This window comes from Falco cherrug, chromosome 10 (assembly GCF_023634085.1).
Source record: "Falco cherrug isolate bFalChe1 chromosome 10, bFalChe1.pri, whole genome shotgun sequence".
NCBI lineage: Eukaryota > Metazoa > Chordata > Aves > Falconiformes > Falconidae > Falco > Falco cherrug.
Window position 1 is genome coordinate 2,857,936 of NC_073706.1, and position 17,331 is coordinate 2,875,266.

At 44.8% G+C, this 17,331-nt stretch overlaps 1 protein-coding gene across 2 annotated transcripts in view; it reads left to right on the forward strand.

Moving 5' to 3' along the window:
* Positions 1–16,739, forward strand: part of TRPC4AP (transient receptor potential cation channel subfamily C member 4 associated protein) — a 38,694-nt gene extending 21,955 nt beyond the window's left edge. For both annotated transcript variants that reach the window (XM_055721580.1, XM_055721581.1), the window contains 10 exons: positions 4,003–4,134; positions 4,820–4,878; positions 7,286–7,387; positions 9,185–9,268; positions 9,596–9,686; positions 10,048–10,188; positions 12,014–12,122; positions 12,337–12,449; positions 12,708–12,914; positions 14,649–16,739. In XM_055721580.1, the coding sequence (XP_055577555.1) occupies positions 4,003–4,134; positions 4,820–4,878; positions 7,286–7,387; positions 9,185–9,268; positions 9,596–9,686; positions 10,048–10,188; positions 12,014–12,122; positions 12,337–12,449; positions 12,708–12,914; positions 14,649–14,786 (1,176 nt within the window). In that variant the 3' untranslated portion in view covers positions 14,787–16,739. The remainder of the gene's footprint in view (positions 1–4,002; positions 4,135–4,819; positions 4,879–7,285; positions 7,388–9,184; positions 9,269–9,595; positions 9,687–10,047; positions 10,189–12,013; positions 12,123–12,336; positions 12,450–12,707; positions 12,915–14,648) is intronic.
* Positions 16,740–17,331: the final 592 nt, after the last annotated feature.

Below are 17,331 nucleotides of genomic sequence, written 5' to 3' on the forward strand. Positions count from 1 at the left end.
GCTGCTGCTCTGGTGCAGGATGGATGCAGAAGGATGCCTCCTGGGTGAGTCATCCTGTCTCTGTGTGAGGAAGCGTGTGGCTGTACCTGGATGTTGCAGGAGCTGCAGCCAAGTTTTCTTCCCCTTCCTGCTCTGCCGGTGACCTGCTTGGATGGAGCCCCTTCAGGCCTTTCCCTTCTTGGGCTCCTTTCACTTTTGGAAATCTTCTGGGGTGATTTGTGAGTGAATGGTTTTTGCAGTAGGTTCCCATGTCTCAGCTGAGTGTGAGCATGTTGTTAAACTCTCAGCTGGGAGGATACTTTTCAGTGCTGTCTGTGCTAGGCTCTACCTAGAAATCCCACTCATCTGTTCCTTTCGCATTCATTGCCTTTGAAATGAAGAATAATTTGTTCCCTATGTGGAGAACCAGTCACTGCAGCTTGGCTATGGTTTAAGTGAGTCAAAAGCATATTGTGAAGGGAAAAGAAAAGCAATCCATTGGTGCAGTTTTGACAGCTTTCCAGCATTGGTAGTCTGCTCAGCTCAGCAGAGCAGCTTGGAATAGCAGGGGCATTCAGATGCCCTAGAGATTGGGAGGGTCAAATTGTTTGGAGTTGTTGAAGGACTGTTGTATTAGGCAAGAGTAGCCGTGCTGGGGGACTGATGCTTGAGCACATCTGTCTTGAGTATTTTGTTCTTTGCTAGTAACCTCTGACTGCATAGGAATCACAAATACTCTCCACAGGTAGTCTCTTAAATCTCATAATCTGAATTTAAAGTAGAAGTGTGTAGTACAGCCCTGAATATAACTAACGTGTTCACTCTGAACCTACAGATGGATACTCAAGATTAAAAAGAAATAGATTCTGTATAATATTAACCAGAGGAAACTAGGAATTCTTGCAGAAACCACAATTACTACCACAAGAAACTCATAATCCTGTTGTCATTCCTTTTAGATGTACTGTTTCTGTTGGGCATAAAAATTAAAAATAATAATAATGTCCTACAGCTTAATTGGAACTACCAGAACATGGATCTGTTAGGAGGACTTTTCTTTCCATTGTATCAAGTCAGATAATTCATCCCTGCCTGATTTCACCACAAGAATGCAGTTTCATAGATACTGCAGAAACTACTTGCAGCTTGCATTCATCCAGCTGCAGCCTGTTCCGGGAGCTGGAGGTGCTACCTTCCTGACGTCCCTGGGTCAGTTCTAGAGTGTTATTGCCAAATGTGACAGGGTGAAAAGTGTCCTGCTGAAATAGCTAGCTTTGAAAGTGACTTTTTAAATTTCCTGGGAAAACAGTGTTTTACTCATTCTCTGCTACTTCTGCCCCCACGCAAATGGAGAACCTATCTGCAGATAAAGCTGGCGTGCGGTTCTCTGCTTCTTCTCCAGGGCTGATTCAAGACTGGAATTGAATTCTTGAAAGATTCGAGTTACTTTGTTCCCAAACACTACTGTGCAGAGCCAGCTCTTCTTTTTTTAAAATCCACTGCCTTTGAAACACATGATATATCCTTCATTCCTTATCTACATAAAGTTTTCAAAGACTTGTGTGGCCAATGCAAATCCACGCCCCTTCCTGAGAAGCAGTCGGATTAAGAACTGGAGCTGAGCTGTTCTACGTGGAAAGCTCCAATAAGTAGGGAACAGCAGTGTCAGCAATAGCACCCTCACTGGCAAGCATTTCAGCTGCTTGTTGGTATCTCTTTTCCTATGTGGGAATAAAAGCACAGGATCTGTGATGCCAGTCTCCCAGTGTGAGCAGCCAAAGGTCTTTCTGGTTTTATATTGGAATAATTTTGCATAGAATTTCTAAAGGGCATCACAAACCTGCTTCAATCCTCTATGATAATCGACGTAATGGCCTGGCATTTGCTTGAAGCATGATGCAGCTTCCTAACAAACTCGACCTGTTGCTGAACGTTTACTCTAAATCCTTGGTTTGAATTTGACTCCTGGCTAACTTGCATAAATTGACAACTGTGCTAGCAGTGACTTGGCTCCTACTTGCTGCCACGCTGGGGATGATCGCACCCTTGAGGGGATAAGTGATGTTTTACTGCAGATCTGTGCCTTTGCTTCCTTCTCATTATGGTCTCACCCTAAATTATACTTGTTACATATTTTTGTAGGCTGTCTTGCATGTCTGTATTGTGGTGAAAGGCAATCAGCTGATTTACTTGCTCCTGCCAAACTGCATGCAGCAGAAGCTTGTAATAGTTTTAGTAGCGAGAAGGCAACAGAGCAATTCATGTGAAGCTGGGCAGCAACAGGAAAAAGCTAAAGGGGTTTGAAGGATGAATGTAGAGCAGGGATTGTTTTGGCATCCCTAGGCTGAGTAGGTATAATGAGTTTGGGGTCTGGGATAGTTTGTGATTCAAAGACAATTGTTGTGACTCAGGAGCTTTGTCATGCAGCCGTCTGTCAGGTGAGAACTTGGAGTTAAGCAAACTAAAAGTAAACTAAACACTTGAAATTAGGGGTGAGTAATTTCAAACAAGCAGATTATGCTCTGAGTGGAAAGGAGCAGATTCACGAGTTAAAATGAGCATGGAGAGTTCCTTTAGCGAGGGGCCAAGGCTCTTGTAGGCAGCTTGCACGCTTCGTTTCATCATGTTGTGCTTGTGCCATGCTGGCCACTGAGGGATGGGGGACTACAGGGAGTGCTTTGTTCAGAGAGATTCCTCAGGGTTGTTTTTGTTGGAGGCTTGTGACTAGATCAATGTGTCCAAGAGCCTTTTAAAGTGAGGGAGCACTGAAGGACTCCAAGCTTTGCAGTCTGTCAGGGTAGCACGGGTGAGGTGGGAAGGAGCTGTGTGCTTCTTCAGGTGTGATATTCAGAGCTGCCTAGCAGCGGGAATGTGATTTCTACATAGACGGGAAAGTTGATAGCTTGAGCCAAGAGCATTGTAAAAGGTCATCAGGTATGCTGCAAACGACAATAAGAATTAAAACCTGTAAAATAACATAAGCTTCAAATATTTTTTTTAATCATTTGGGATGGAACAAAATGGAGTGATCTGCTTGAAATACTGCTAGTTATAATTCTGCATGACCTAGGTTATTGTTTTGGTGAGTTAATTTTAAGGAACACGTCCATTACTGCTTTGGGCACTTGATTTTTACAGCCTATTGGGCTTCCTGATCATGCGTGGCTTTCATTTGCACCACATAGCATGAGATACTGCTTGTCATAGGCCTACAGCTGATGAGGGTCCCTCTTCGTTATTTCTCCTATTCCTCATCTCTCATGCTTACATCGAAAGTATCACAGCTTGGACTGAAGGTACTTAACAGCTGTTCACACCAAAATTAGTAGCTTTTTTACATGAGTGACTCTATAGTCCCTTTCAAACACATCATGATGTACTGCGTCGTGGCTTGGCCAGCAGACTGATAAATAAACCTGAGTAATTTGGCATTTTCTTCTCCTTCTGAGTATTCTCTAAAGATGTTCAACTTCCCCTTAACCTGAAGGAGCAGCACTTGAACTGCAGTGTGGTTGTGTTGCTGCTGGTCTCTGCTTTGCTCAGAACTCCTGCCTAGGTCACTTGAACAGAAACGGTATCGATAGTTTATGTTGTCTTCAGAGGACTACCTCAGCTTCGGCAGTGAACTAGGAAGGCAAAGGATGTTCAGTGATGACTGGCAGCAAAATATTCCCAGCTTAGTTTTGTGGTACATAGAAGTTAGGTGTAGATGTATTTTCCGTGTGCTGTAAGTGATCCGCTGGTGTCCAAAGCTGTTTCCAGAGGCACAGTGGTTAACTGAAGCACTGGCTCACAGCTTCCCCCCAAAATACCTGTGTTCTATCCATGTCCACCAAATGGAAACTACTCTAGTGATACACCATGGTTAGTGTGCATGTTAACACAAACAGATGATGTTTGGTAAAATAATTCACTCTTTCTGCTGTCAGAGGATGATGTAACTGTGCCCATCTGTTTACCAGACGATCTTATATCCATACTTGAGGCTGCAGCAAACGAGTATATACTTCTCTTGTTTTCCAGGTTCATAAAATGATAGCAGAGTTCAAACTGATTCCTGGCCTCAATAACTTGTTTGACAAACTGATCTGGAGAAAGCACTCGGCATCAGCCCTCGTTCTGCATGGACACAATCAAAATTGTGATTGTAGCCCAGTGAGTAACTTTTTAAATTCTGTAATTGGATTTTTATCCTATCATATAATTCTGAAGAGTTGTACTGAGTAACCAAGTGCTTGTATAATAAATGAATTGAGATGTGGGAGCATTCAGATTTTTGTGAATTACTGTTTTCACTTAAGTCTTTGTCTTTGGCTATCTAGCAATTTAGCAGAGGGCAATTTAGCCTTTCCCCTCATCCCTGGTTTAGGAACTGGGAAAGGGGTTAATTCTGTGGTCCCTGGAGGCCAAAGGTAAAGGATGATCAAAACTTAAGGAAGTGATAGCTAGCAGGTCTAGCAAGGAGAAGCACAGAACACAAAATGGATCACAGTCAAGTTTTTTGAGGGGTTGGGGGGTTTGTTGCTTGCTTTTATTTATTTATTTCAAACCTAGATATTTTAAATTCATCAATACGGTGATGAGCCTTTTTGCCTTTGCAGTGAAAAGAAATTATTAACCATTAGATGCATAGGCTTGGAGGCAGTCTCCACTTCTGTTCTATTTTGGGAAGCCTGCGAAGTGCAGCCTTCTCCATTTCTGCAGGTCACTTGCTCTGCTGTCCAAATGGGTTTGATTGGGATAGATTTTCAGTTCAGCTGTTTCATGTCAGCTTGGTAACTACTAATGTCCAAAAATACTAAAGCAATTATTTTTTTTAACGTTCTTGTCTCTCTTTTAGGACATTACTTTAAAGATACAGTTCTTGAGGCTTCTTCAGAGCTTTAGTGATCACCATGAGTGAGTATGAAGAGCGGTGGTAGGTTGTGGCTCCACGGTATTGTTTGCCTGGTTGCAGTTACACCGGGTGTCCTAGGCCCCATGCAGGCTCCGTGGAAATGGCACAGTGTACCATCCTGAAACTAGACTCAGTCAGTCACGTACCTTTTAGCTCCTGCCGTGAAAAGGCTGAGGATATGCTCTCTGGTGGGCATGTCTTACTATCTTTGCGAATGATTAAAAATAGCCCATTTTGCTTCATGTTGAAATGAAGCGAAACATACATATGATGAGTTAGCACTTTCTGGCTGAAGAAATAAGGGGGCAGCTTTCATGCTGCTGTTCATCTGTTTTCTCTCTGAGAGTTGGTAGTGAGCCAGCGTGCTCACAAGAGTTACCTGTACCCTGTGGGGACATGTTCAAGTTTAATTCAGAGTGGAACAAGCATGAAACAAAGGCCGTTGGAAGACCAGGAATGAAATACAGCGTACCTCTGAAGAGGCTAATCAATAGTCGTCTTCCTTTGTAAAAAGGCTGGGAAGACATGACTGCTGTCTGAATGACAGCAGGGAAGAAGACCTGATTAAACTGGATGGGAAAACGTTAGGAGAACAATTACCTGTCAGCTAGTCATTGGGAAGCTAGGTTGGGAATAGGAAGAAAGCTTCTGTCTGCCTTCAAAAGGCATACTTACAAGGCTCCAGTCTGCTGGAGTAGTTTGAGTAATGCAGTTTGCTTGGGTTTTTGGATTGTTTGGTGTTTTATTAATGCTGTACTACCAGCACAGTAGTACAGATGCTGACTTGTAGAATTGTATCTTGCATTCTGTCAGTGCCCTGTTCCCCTAATTCAGCCCTGCGAGGTGGTACCCGATTCCTTACAAACATCTGCAGTTGAGGCATATTGCGCTTCTTGCCTAGCTGGTCATATCTGCAGCCGGGGTGATATTTTTGCATAGATTTTATCTAGTACTGCTAGATGTGCATATTGGAAGTATCAGCCTTTTCGATTGCGGAGTATTAGCTTTAAGAATGGGGAGCTGGACATCTGTAAACATAAGGAGAAGGCTGACCTATTGTAAATACTCCATGGAAGACATTGTTTGCCTAGGAGTCACTCCAGATTTTCCAATAAAATCTCTTTAGATTATGTTCCTGCTTAAGTGGCTACTACAAAGATCTCAGGCTTGTTTAAACAGAAAACAGCTTTCAGCTGTTACATTTGAGCAAGTGGAATGTGTGGAATCTGGTTAGTGTTTTTTAAATAAATAGTTACTTGAACTTTCTATGAAATCATAGATAAGCTGAGTTAGCTGAGGACAAGACGAGAGCAGGTACTTTATGTACTAATGTTAACTTCAGTAAAATTTGTGTATAAACCAAACTTGTGGAACTGTTTATTGCATGGAGAGAGAGGCTGTATTTTCATTACAGAAACCTGTTGATCCAGATCAAAAGAAGCTTCACATGACAGCCTCAGTGGGCACTAATCTGGAAGATAGTGTTTGAAGCAAGAAGGCATCCCCATCACCTTTCTGGTCTAATAATTTATCTTCTGTGTAGTTGCTATGTTTTGATGAACAGGTTCTCTTTGCACACACTCATCACTGCATCCTGTGCTCCCTTAGTTTTCCTGAAAATAAATCTTTGCTGTCTGGTTTTGAGCACTTTGAAGTAGGAGGGCTCTAAGGGAGCACACTGGCCTTGGGCAGGGAGCTTGTCAGAGGGAGCCTCTGGACTACGTTTCTACTTTGTCAGACTTGTTCTGCATTTAATTTACTTTATAGATAAATTAATTGATTTTCATTATGAAAAGCTTAGTATTTGATAAACAATTTCAAGCAGATTCCTTGGGGTTTATATGCATTCCTTTTCTGATTTCTGCATTTCATGAAATTTTTAAATATTTCCAGAGTAAACAGTTTGCTCAGAGTAATGGAATACCAGGATGATCAAGTATTCTTTTGCAGTTTCTGCTTTCTGAGATTTATTACTGATCAGAGAGCATGGTCACTATAAGGCAGAGAAAACTGTAGGAAGCTGTGAAAAAGTTTCCTGTTTAAGTCTTCTGAAATGCAACAAAATGTTGCTGAGCAAGTGTCCACAAGCAAATATTTACAAAACAAACTATAAGGTTCTGAACAGGTCAGCAAAAAACCCACGACCTCAAAAGCTGGTCAGTGCTGAAACTTGCATTTGGTAATTTTGGAGGTTTACAAAACAGCAGCTAGCTGGGTACCTTGGGAGCGTACTGTGGTGGAGGGGAGTAGAGTGTACGTGGCCGTGAAGAGCTAGAGAGGCGAAAGCTGATTGCCTAGTCGTGCAGCCCTCACAGGCGCGTAGCTTTACTCTTTGTGGAATTGCACGTTTGTCTGGTTCTTTAAATTCATCATATTTTTCTCCCCTACTCCCCAACTGTCTTGCTTTAGGAACAAGTATCTCCTTTTAAATAGCCAAGAACTTAATGAGCTGAGTGCAATCTCCCATAAAGCCAACATCCCTGAAGTTGATGCAGTTGTCAACACAGACAGGTGAGTAGGGATAGAGGGTTTAGGTCAGCAGCTTCTAGCATTTTGCAGGCACTTATTTGGGAGGTTTGATGTCACCTGTCTTGAGGTTCTTCTGCCCACCACGCTTGCTTTGATTTCAGTGACGTGTTTCAGTGGGAGTTGTCTGGGTTTGTACGATATTCATGGTCCTTAGCAAATCTAAAGCATGCTTGTGGTCAGAGTAAGACTTTTTAAAAACAAAAGCAACCTAAAATTGGGGGGGTTGAGTTCATGGCCTAGACTTCATTATAATGTGCTAGGTCTGCCTGTCTGCCTGGCCCTTCTCACTGCAGGCATCGCAGACAGACCTGAAAGGTAAACTGGGATCCCTGTAATGCATGAATTGCTGCTGCTAATAAATCTTAGTATTGAGATTCAGGAGCAGTCTGTGCACACGTAATGTCCATTTGCAGTCTGCATAAACAGATCTAAGTGTATCTGCTCAGAGTCTTTATTTTAAGAGCAGCTAATAACTAGAATAAGCTAAATTAGATTAACATGTTAAACCACTTACTCAAAAAAAGCCACTAGAGATTCTGTATCTGCTACATTGACTATTTTGATTTAATAAGCTCTTTAATATGTGATTCTGATGTACAAACCACACAACGGTGAAACACTGTTTGCAGAATTTAGTTATCAGGATACTCCCAGAGTTACCAGCAGAGGCTTGGTCTGCACAGAGCAGATTTACCTCACTTCAAAAGGGAATTCGCTAAGAGGATTTCTAGATTATAATTATTATCGTAATACTGTGCCTAATTGGGAAGAAATGGTGTCTGTATTACTCAGATCCTTTTCTTCTAAGCACAGGTACCTTTTTGGCTTTGTTCAAAAAGGAGTAAGTATTTAGAGGGGAAAATTCACCCTCTTAGGAAAGACACTGAAAGGAAGCAGATCAAGGGTATAAACAGCTTTTTCCAACCTGCAAAGTTCCTTATTTCTCTTGAGTGTTTTTTAAGAGCAGGCTGTTGTGCTGCAAGAAAACCACTTCCCACAAGGGCTTTGTCAGCTGGCTGTTGGTACCCAGCAAAGATTCCGATGCAGTAGGTTGTTAACCTGCATCTGCTGAATGTGCATGCTGGGGTGTGTTTTGAGTAGAAGAGTGCCACTTGGAGCATCTTGCTCTCTCTCTGCAGGATGGTTTGTGCAGCCAGGCAGGCAGCATTGCTCCGTTTCTGGCCTAAACTTGGTTTCTTTTTCATCCTTGGCATTTTGTTGCCATGTTGCTTTTCTTGATACATGAGATCAAGGCATTGCTTCTGCACAAGCTTACTGTAGTTCCACAGCCTCTATACTTTTACTACTACGTACAGAAGGCGGCTAAGTCATGTAGTATGTAGGTTTCCATACTCCGTTCTGCCTCCTAAATGGAACTTAGAACTTCCTTTACATTTCTTGGGCAAAATGGCATTGTGTTTCTTTCATTCCGAAGCTTAAATATCTTATATATATTTTTTCTTTATCCCTTAATTCCTACGAGCTGTGAATTGGTATTTCTGAAATCATTAAAATTTTGAGAGAAAATGAATAATTTTTCTTTAGGATTTATTTGGAAGTCATGTTGCAGGTATTGCAGATGTTTACCAAAGGCAGGCAGGAGAACTCTTCCACTGGTAGTACTAGTAATAAAAGTTAATGAATATGTTTGTACTGTATATTTAATGCTGGGATTTTGATCATTAAAAGCTCTGGAGAAGAGGCTGGATTTGGTGTTCTACAAGGTTACAGTGCTTGCCAGCCCTTCCACTCATGCTGTAATTTCTTCATGTGCTTTAGGAGTCTTGTCTGTGATGGGAAAAGAGGTTTGTTGACCAGACTGCTTCAGGTCATGAAGAAGGAACCAGCTGAATCCTCCTTCAGGTGGGTTCACTTTGCGCTGTAACATGCCTTTTTGAATTGATTGGGAAGTTGGTTTGTTTTCATACAGCTTCTAGCAGTTGAAAATAATTGAAAATCGTAAACTGTGAAAAGATCTGGCTTTGTTGCACTTGGCTATCATGGTAGTGCAGGTGAGGGAGAATGCCAAAGCTTGCATTGGACCTCAGACTCTCTACAGTCTGTGATTTTTCTACAGGATCAACATACTCGGATTGAAGGAAGCAGATGACAAAATTTGATTTAAATTATAGTTGTGATAGAATACTCCCCTTGTTCCAAAATTAAAACCTCATTTCTTCTATTTCTCAGGTTTTGGCAGGCAAGGGCAGTTGAAAGTTTTCTGCGAGGCACCACCTCCTATGCAGACCAGATGTTCCTGCTAAAGAGAGGACTCCTGGAGGTAATGAAGTATATGTCAGACTTCCTCTGTAATGTGTCTCCATAGCAATCCAAAAGGATTTATCTGTCATGAATTCAAAAGGGGGTAAAAATGCCGTATTAAATATTCACTGGGAGTAGGGCAATTTTTGAGAAGTATTTGTGAATTCTGCTTGTGGCAACCAGGTGTGGGGTGGTCAGTTGTAGAGCCGGCATCACTGGGAAGTTAATTTATCAGAAGACACATCTGAATCATTGTCTTCAGTTCTGTCATCTAAGAACTAAACCTGCAGATAAATGTTTGAAATTGTGATTAGATCAGTCTGTGCTGTCGGCTGGCTTGGGTTAAACTGTGGCAATAACATGTTTTCCTCCCTTGCCAGCATATTCTCTACTGCATTGTTGATAGTGAGTGCAAGTCACGAGATGTGCTTCAGAGTTACTTTGACCTTCTGGGAGAACTGATGAAATTCAATATTGATGCATTCAAGAGGTTCAACAAGTACATCAACACAGATGAGAAGGTAAATATTTGTAAAAGCTGTCCCCAGTGGGTCAAATTACATGCTCTTATAACCAAACGTAGCACTAAAACTCTGATTCATTTGCTGATTTTGGTGTGATTATTGAGCTTGGTGCACGGTACAGACTGAGGAGTGAGCTGCCAAAGTCTTTTCACAAGCATGTATGTTGCTGCATACACTCGTGTTTTCAGAAGTGCTCCCAGCTGTTCTGAGTCAGCAAGTGCTGAGCTGTTCAGAAAACATTGCCCTGTTATGTGATTAGGCAGGTCGAAGGTCAGGGCTCAAAAATGGTAGAACATTTCCTGTGAAGTCACTGGGGCTTGGGTTAAGCTGTAGTTGTGCACATTGAGACAGGCTCCAAAAAATCTTACTGGAGCTGGAGGGGGTGAGGGGTGTCTTCATGGAGGTAATTTAAAATATTCATTAATATTTGATACTGCATAAAGACCTATCTTACCTTGGATGCTGTTTGAACTTACAAACATTTTAAGAAGTCATGGCTGATGCAATTACCTGTAAAACTTAGTTGCATATGGAGATCAGGAACGGGCAGCACTCTATGCAGAGTGGTTTCATGCTCTTGTGCACTTTGTGTATATAGCATCAACTGCTGGGTAGGTTTTGAATGACCTTATACTCTTGCTTATGTTACTGTAAGTTCTCCCTGATTGCTGTTAGATCTGCCAGACCTTGGGAGAATAGAAGCAGAGATGTATTTAATGAAAGATGTATTTAATTTCAGGTTGTTTTCTGGTAAATGAAGTCACACATTCTAGAGAATCCATTTTTATACTTTGTGTGCACTTCCCATTTATTGATCTATAACTTTTGTAACTCTCATTCTGTATGATTCCCTCACTGTATTCGTCCCTGGCACTGTCTGCTTGTACAAAATAAGTGTAGAAAAACAGAACTGGAGGAGCTACAGAGGCCAGCAGCCATGCTGTCTTGTCTCCCTCTTTCAGAACAAATAGTGTATAAAATCTTGGTCTCATTGAAGTGAAACAGCTTCAAAAGAGATTTTAGTGGTGCCGGGGCTTTGGCATTTTTTCTGTTCCGTAATGTTTTTAAGGTACTTGCTCCAGGGATCCTTTGGTCAGCCCTCAGTGCCAGTGTTGGCTTGGATTGGATGAGGCAGGGCTGGGAGTGTATATCTCTCTCCTCTTACTTTTATGTTATCTCTAACAAGCGTAATCGTAGAATTACAGAATCATTCAGGTTGGAAAAGACCCTTGAGATCATCGAGTCCAGCCGTTACCCCAGCACTGCCAAGCCCACCGCTGACCCATGTCCCCAGGCACCGCATCGGTGCGTGTTTTAAACACCCCCAGGGGTGGGGACTCCACCACCTCCCTGGGCAGCCCGTGCCAGTGCTTGGCCACTGTTTTTGGTGCTTCCTAATATCCAGTCTAAACCTCCCCTGACCCTGAGTGTGTTGGTATGCAGAACCAAACTTCTGTTTCTGAAGGGAAGGGGAAATTGTCCACATCTGTGAAGCCTTATGCTGGTGAAATGCATGTTTTAGGTGCTCGTGCTCAGAATTCAAGGTGCGGTTTCTCCAATAACCTTCAAGAATTGTACTCTTTCAGTGTCGAAAATCTGGAGAACGCTAACTGTTGCCCTACTTGCCAAACCCTGCTTATAGCTCTTCCTACTTGGGTTCCCCTTGTGCCAACAGAGTAATTGATTCAGTACACTTCTTGGTCATACCCTTTCTGAAAAGGGTATGAAATGCTGTTCCATCAGACCTCATTTGTGAGTGTTCATGTAGGATGAATTTTTTGGTTTGTTTTTTAATGCAACACTGAAAAATACTTCTCTTTAGTTCCAGATATTTTTAAATCAGATCAACAGTTCATTGGTTGACTCAAACATGCTTGTTCGCTGCATTACACTGTCCCTGGACCGATTTGAGAATCAGTCTGATGCTAAAGGTAAAGAATAAGAAGTGAGGGTTGGGGGGGGTGGTGTTTGTGGTGAGAGTGGTTATCTTAAGCCTGGGATTTGAAAATGTTGGGTTTAAACAGGGAAATGCCACCCTGCAGGTTTGTTGCTGCAGTCTGAGCACCAGTTCTCACGGCTGTATTACTTGGACCGATGCGTCTGAACTTTAAGCACCTGATGATTGTCTCTTTCCTCTTGCTGCAGTCGCAGAAGTCCTGTCAGAGTGCCGCCTGTTATCATATATGTCCCAGATGTCCATGAGAATGTCCTTTCTTTTCCGTCTCATTAATATTATTCATGTACAGACACTTACACAGGTAAGGAGCTGACGGTAACTTTGCAGTTACCTTGCTGATACTGTGTAGTGATGAACTGGGCTGGGAGCGGGGAGCAATGTGGCTTATCTTGAGGAGACCTGCGTCCCTTCTTTCTTGGTACGTGTAGGAGCACCTCCACTGCATGCTTACCACAAGCACATTTTGTAAGGACGTGTACAACAGATGTCTTGATTTGGGCTTTTTTTTGTTGGTTTTGGTTTTTCTTTTTTTTTGACCTAGAGTCATTTTTACTTTTAGGAAAATGTCAGCTGTTTGAACACAAGTTTAGTTATCCTAATGCTGGCCCGAAGGAAAGAAAAGCTACCTTTTTACCTGCGCACTTTGCAACAGATGGAATATACAGAAAAATACCCAGGCTTCATCCTGAACAACTTCCACAGTCTCCTGCGATTCTGGCAACAGCATTACCTCAACAAGGATAAAGACAGCACCTGCTTAGAAAATGTATGTGAACCTCTTACCATAGCAAGAATTCCATCATAGCAATATCTACTAGTCACCTAACCAAAATGGGAAGGTGAGAGGTTGCGAAAGGAATGAAGGAAGCAAGTTGTGCCCCCAGTGTAACTTTCTGTAGTGTTTTTCACACCATCTCGCCCAGTAACGGTCCCTTCTACAAGCAGTCACGCTACTACAAGGTAGCGGGGATTCCTTGCAGACAAGACCTCAGGTCTTGGCTCTGGTGCACAGAAGTGAGACTTGCCGATGCTGAGTGGGTGTGAGGGACAGGGCTGGTGATGGCCAGCCCTGCACAGGGGTGTAGAGGCAGGACAGAATCCAACTCCCAGACTAGTTAGCGCCTTAACCAGACTGTTCCCTCTCTTCCTGGTGTGGCAAACTGTAGGAAAAGTATCTGATGTAGCTGCTAGGGGAAAGGCAGCTGCCTGTGCAAAGCAGCCTGCAAGTTTCCACTCCGGAGCTGGTCTGCCTTGGGCTCTGGCAAGATAAAGAAGTGACCCATGACGAGAAGGCAGCTCCCTTGTATAGGCTGTAGAAGGCTGAAGTGAGGTTGCACAGGTTTCTTCCTTGGCTTTTCAGTGGCTAGGTGGCAGCTTTAACAGGTTTTTAACGTGTTTATGGAAAAGCCCTTCTTTGGTGTGCCCGTACGCTGCAGTGCACAGCCCCGCGGCTGTGGTTTGAGCGCAGGGCAGGCAGCCTGCTGTAGACGAGGTACCTGAAGAGGAGCAGTATTACGGCTTTGGAAGTAGTTAAAATAGAATAGGGGGCTTCGATTCCCAGAAAGGGGCATGATGGAGGAAGAAGCTGCACTGAACGGTGCAGGCTTGTAACGTTTTTCTCAGCCTTGTCTAGCCCAGCACTCTTCCTGCTTGGGTCAGTGCTGGACTGGGCCAGCTGGACCCGGGGAGCAGCAGGGTGGCGCGAGGCCTGCAGCAGCCGGGCGCTGTGTCGCAGCTTTTGTGCCGTGGGTTGATGCGCCCACAGTGCGCTGGGCTGCCGGGCGGTGGAGGGGAGACGCTGCCAAGGCCAAAGCTCTTGGCCACTGCTGCGTTTCAAGGTTGTGTTGTGCTGTGCACACGCTGCAGTGCTTATTGTGTCTTGGGCCACTCGTGGGGTGGAATGGAATAGTTGTCTGGTGTGTAATGGCTTTGAGTAATACGTGATGTGGTGTAGGGCTGCCGGAGAGGCCTTTCGGCCTTAGGAGAATGATGGAGGAGGGGTGCGAGCAGGGAGGGTGCGGTGTCTTTGTGTCTTCCCCAGGAGTGGGAGCTGCTGCCAGCACTGGCTTGGTCTGCAGCACCGCAGTGTCCCAGTTTGTGTTTGGATCAGACAGCGAAGGAGAAGTTTGGGCTTGTGTGTGTGCCCTGCTGGCGGGCAGCCCTGCCTGCTGCCCCGCACAGGCTTGCCGGGGCGCTGGTCACCCCGCGCTGCTCTAAGCAGGGCTGTCGTACCCACGGGTGCTGGGAGTCCCTGCCCGTAGCTGGATCGTGGGAGGCTGGTCGTGGAAGGTGCAGGTGGTCCAGCACCCAGCCCTTCTGCTCCGTGCCCCAGGGAGGGTGGGCTGAATGGTGAATCGGGGGTGTTAAACTGCCTGGCTGGGGAAGCCGGGCTGAATAGGAAGCAATTTTCAGTTCCCTCCTCTGAATGCCTTTGGGGTGTGTCTTCTGCTGCGTGTTGGTGCCTGTGGACCGTGCTAACCAGCCTCTTCTCTTCCCACAGAGCTCTTGTATTAGTTTTACCTACTGGAAAGAGACTGTATCTATACTGCTCAGTCCAGACCGGACATCCCCCTGTGCCATAGTTAGCTACATCGACGAGGCATATATGGACATTGACAGAGACTTTTCTGAGGAGTAATTCTTCGCTCTGGCTTCTGATGGACAGCGCTTGGAGGGTACCTCGCAGCCCGTGGATTTTCAGGGATACGCTGTGTAGTGTGTGTGTGCGTGTGCGGCTTGGAACCGTGGAGCGTTACTGCATTGTCAAAACCCCAGCCCCCTCCCGGTCCCCATCTCTGATCTGTAACGGATGAGACTTTGAAAGCTCACTGGGCAGCACATTCAGGGATGTATCTTCCAGTTGTTCTGGGATAAAAATAATCACCTGCAAAAACCAGCCTCTTTATTTTTTCCTCTCTTCTAGTCCAGCATGGCTGGTCAGAGATGTATGTTTTTGCTGACAGATGAGGATACTCTGTATGTGCCAATTTAATTGTGGCTCTCTTTCACGGCTACCAGAATTAGCAAGTCAAAAAGCACAGAAATTGCCCTCCAAAGTGAGGTCCAAGGAGCCAGTCTGACTGGGACCCTGACACACCAGCCATGTGCAGAGCCACCACGAGGACTCCCTTCAGGTGTAACTGTTCTGTTGGGGTTTGGAATCAGGGGTTTAGGGTTGGTTAGAGTGTGAGTGTGTGTGTGTGTGTGTGTGTGTGGTTTTAATTCCTGAGAGCCCTAGCTCCAGTCACCTCTTTACCATCTACTTTTGGATCATTTGGTACTAAATCTTGTCTGTTTGTGCGTTAGGAGAGAACCTCTGCTCCTGCTGTCTTTCCTGCAGATCCTTCCCACCTGAAGGTGTTTTACAGTGCTGCGGAGAACAGAGACATTTCGGCAGTGGTGGAATTGCAACAGGGGTTGGCTTTTTCACAGAGCGCTAGCATTAAAATGTACTAATTTTTTAAACTTGCAGCTTGTCCCTTCTTGGGTAACTAATCTGGTTTTAAAATCCTTTTCAGGACCATTGCTCTTGACGCTAACCTGCTATGCCTGGAAGTCTTATGTCAGTCTCTGCTTTCAGTCCTTAATATCAACACACACATTAATCTTGAAGTGCAATATTTACTGGAGATGTCAGTTTTTTCCTGAATCTATTTTAATCAGAATGTGTTAAATGCTGGGAATAAACACTCCTGGGTGAAAGTAACTTTGTAGGGTATGTTGGGAAAGAGGGAATCTGGTTTTGGCAGTGCTGATTGCCAAACCTGCACGTGCCCTGCCTGCTCACCAGTGTTAATTGTATTGCTCCAAGACAGTCAGATTCCTAGGAATTAAATACAGCCTGAAGTCCTGAGCCACTGCATTTAAGTTAAAAAAAAAAAAAAAAAAAAAAAAAAAAAAAGTCTTGCAGCTCCAGCTAAAAGAAACCAGTTTTCTTTGAAACACGCATCTGCATTTTTTTAAATTTTCTTAACTTATTTGATGAGATGACTTGACTTTCAGCTCTGTCCAGGCTCTGGAGAGGGACTGGTGGCGAGGATGTCCCAGAGCTGTAGCGTTTTGTCTCTAATCGTTGCCAGCAGAATGAAACCCCCTCTGAGGCTCCCTGCACTGGGGCCTGGATGAGTGCATGAGGCTTCCAGCCCCAGGTGCAGGACTTGCTCTCTAAAGGTCACCCCTCTCGCTTATCTCACACTTTGTCCTGCTCTGGACTTGCAGTCAGTACTTTGCTTGCAGGGTGGTCAGAGCTGCTGAGCTTGTGCATAAACCTGGAGCCTTGCAGGAGCTCCTGGCGATCCTCGCATCCCTCCCTGGGGGGCCGAATCCCCTGAGCAGCCTCTGCCCCGCTCCAGTGAGGTTACCCTGGTCGCAGCCCTTGTGGCGGGGAGCTCCGTGCTGGGGCAGCTGCAACTCTCTGTTCTTCATCAGGTCACCCTCACCCTGCCCCCTACCTCCCTGGAGCTAATTTCTTTCTCATCTGTACTTTTTTTGTTCTTGGGTATTTGTGTTTTTGGTGTATCTTTGCTTCTTCTTAACTGTAATAGATGTACACTTAAAATAAATGCTTCAAATTAAAAAGCTTTTAAGTTAAGGGATGCCTTTTCCATAGTCTAGTTAATTGGTGCATCCAGTGATTGCTGCTATCACGCGCAGATCTCTCGCATCCCGTGTTTGTGCAAGGTACAGTTAGGGGCCGGCTGTGGGGCGCAGCCGCCTTCTGGCCGTGGGGGTCCCCCGTGGGAGCGGGGGTCACTCCTGTACCCCGGCCCGCTGGAGGCAGCTGGGCTGGCGCAGGGCGCAGAGAAACTACGGCGGGAGCGCGCTGGGCGCCAGGGGAAGGGCGCTGCTGCGCTGGGCAGGGGCGCGAGTGTGCAGAGGGGCGCAGGCAAATTTTAACTGGGGACCACAGTCCCGTGGGCTCGTCTGTCCATGCCAGATGCCTCAAGAATCTCATTTTGAGAGGGACCAGACAGCTCCGTCCTTCATCCTTGTTTTGTCTCATTTATGGAGAGCAGGGGAGGAAGGTGCTGGGCAGAGGTTGCAGCAGCTGCGCGCCGGGAGGGGGGCTGAGGCGGGGCCCCTGTCGCTAACAAATACTTCTGGAAGTCTGCACTATCCCCCTGGATTGCTGAGGTTCGTGCTGCCCAGATTAATGCCAATTTACTAACTGCAAACGTATTAAA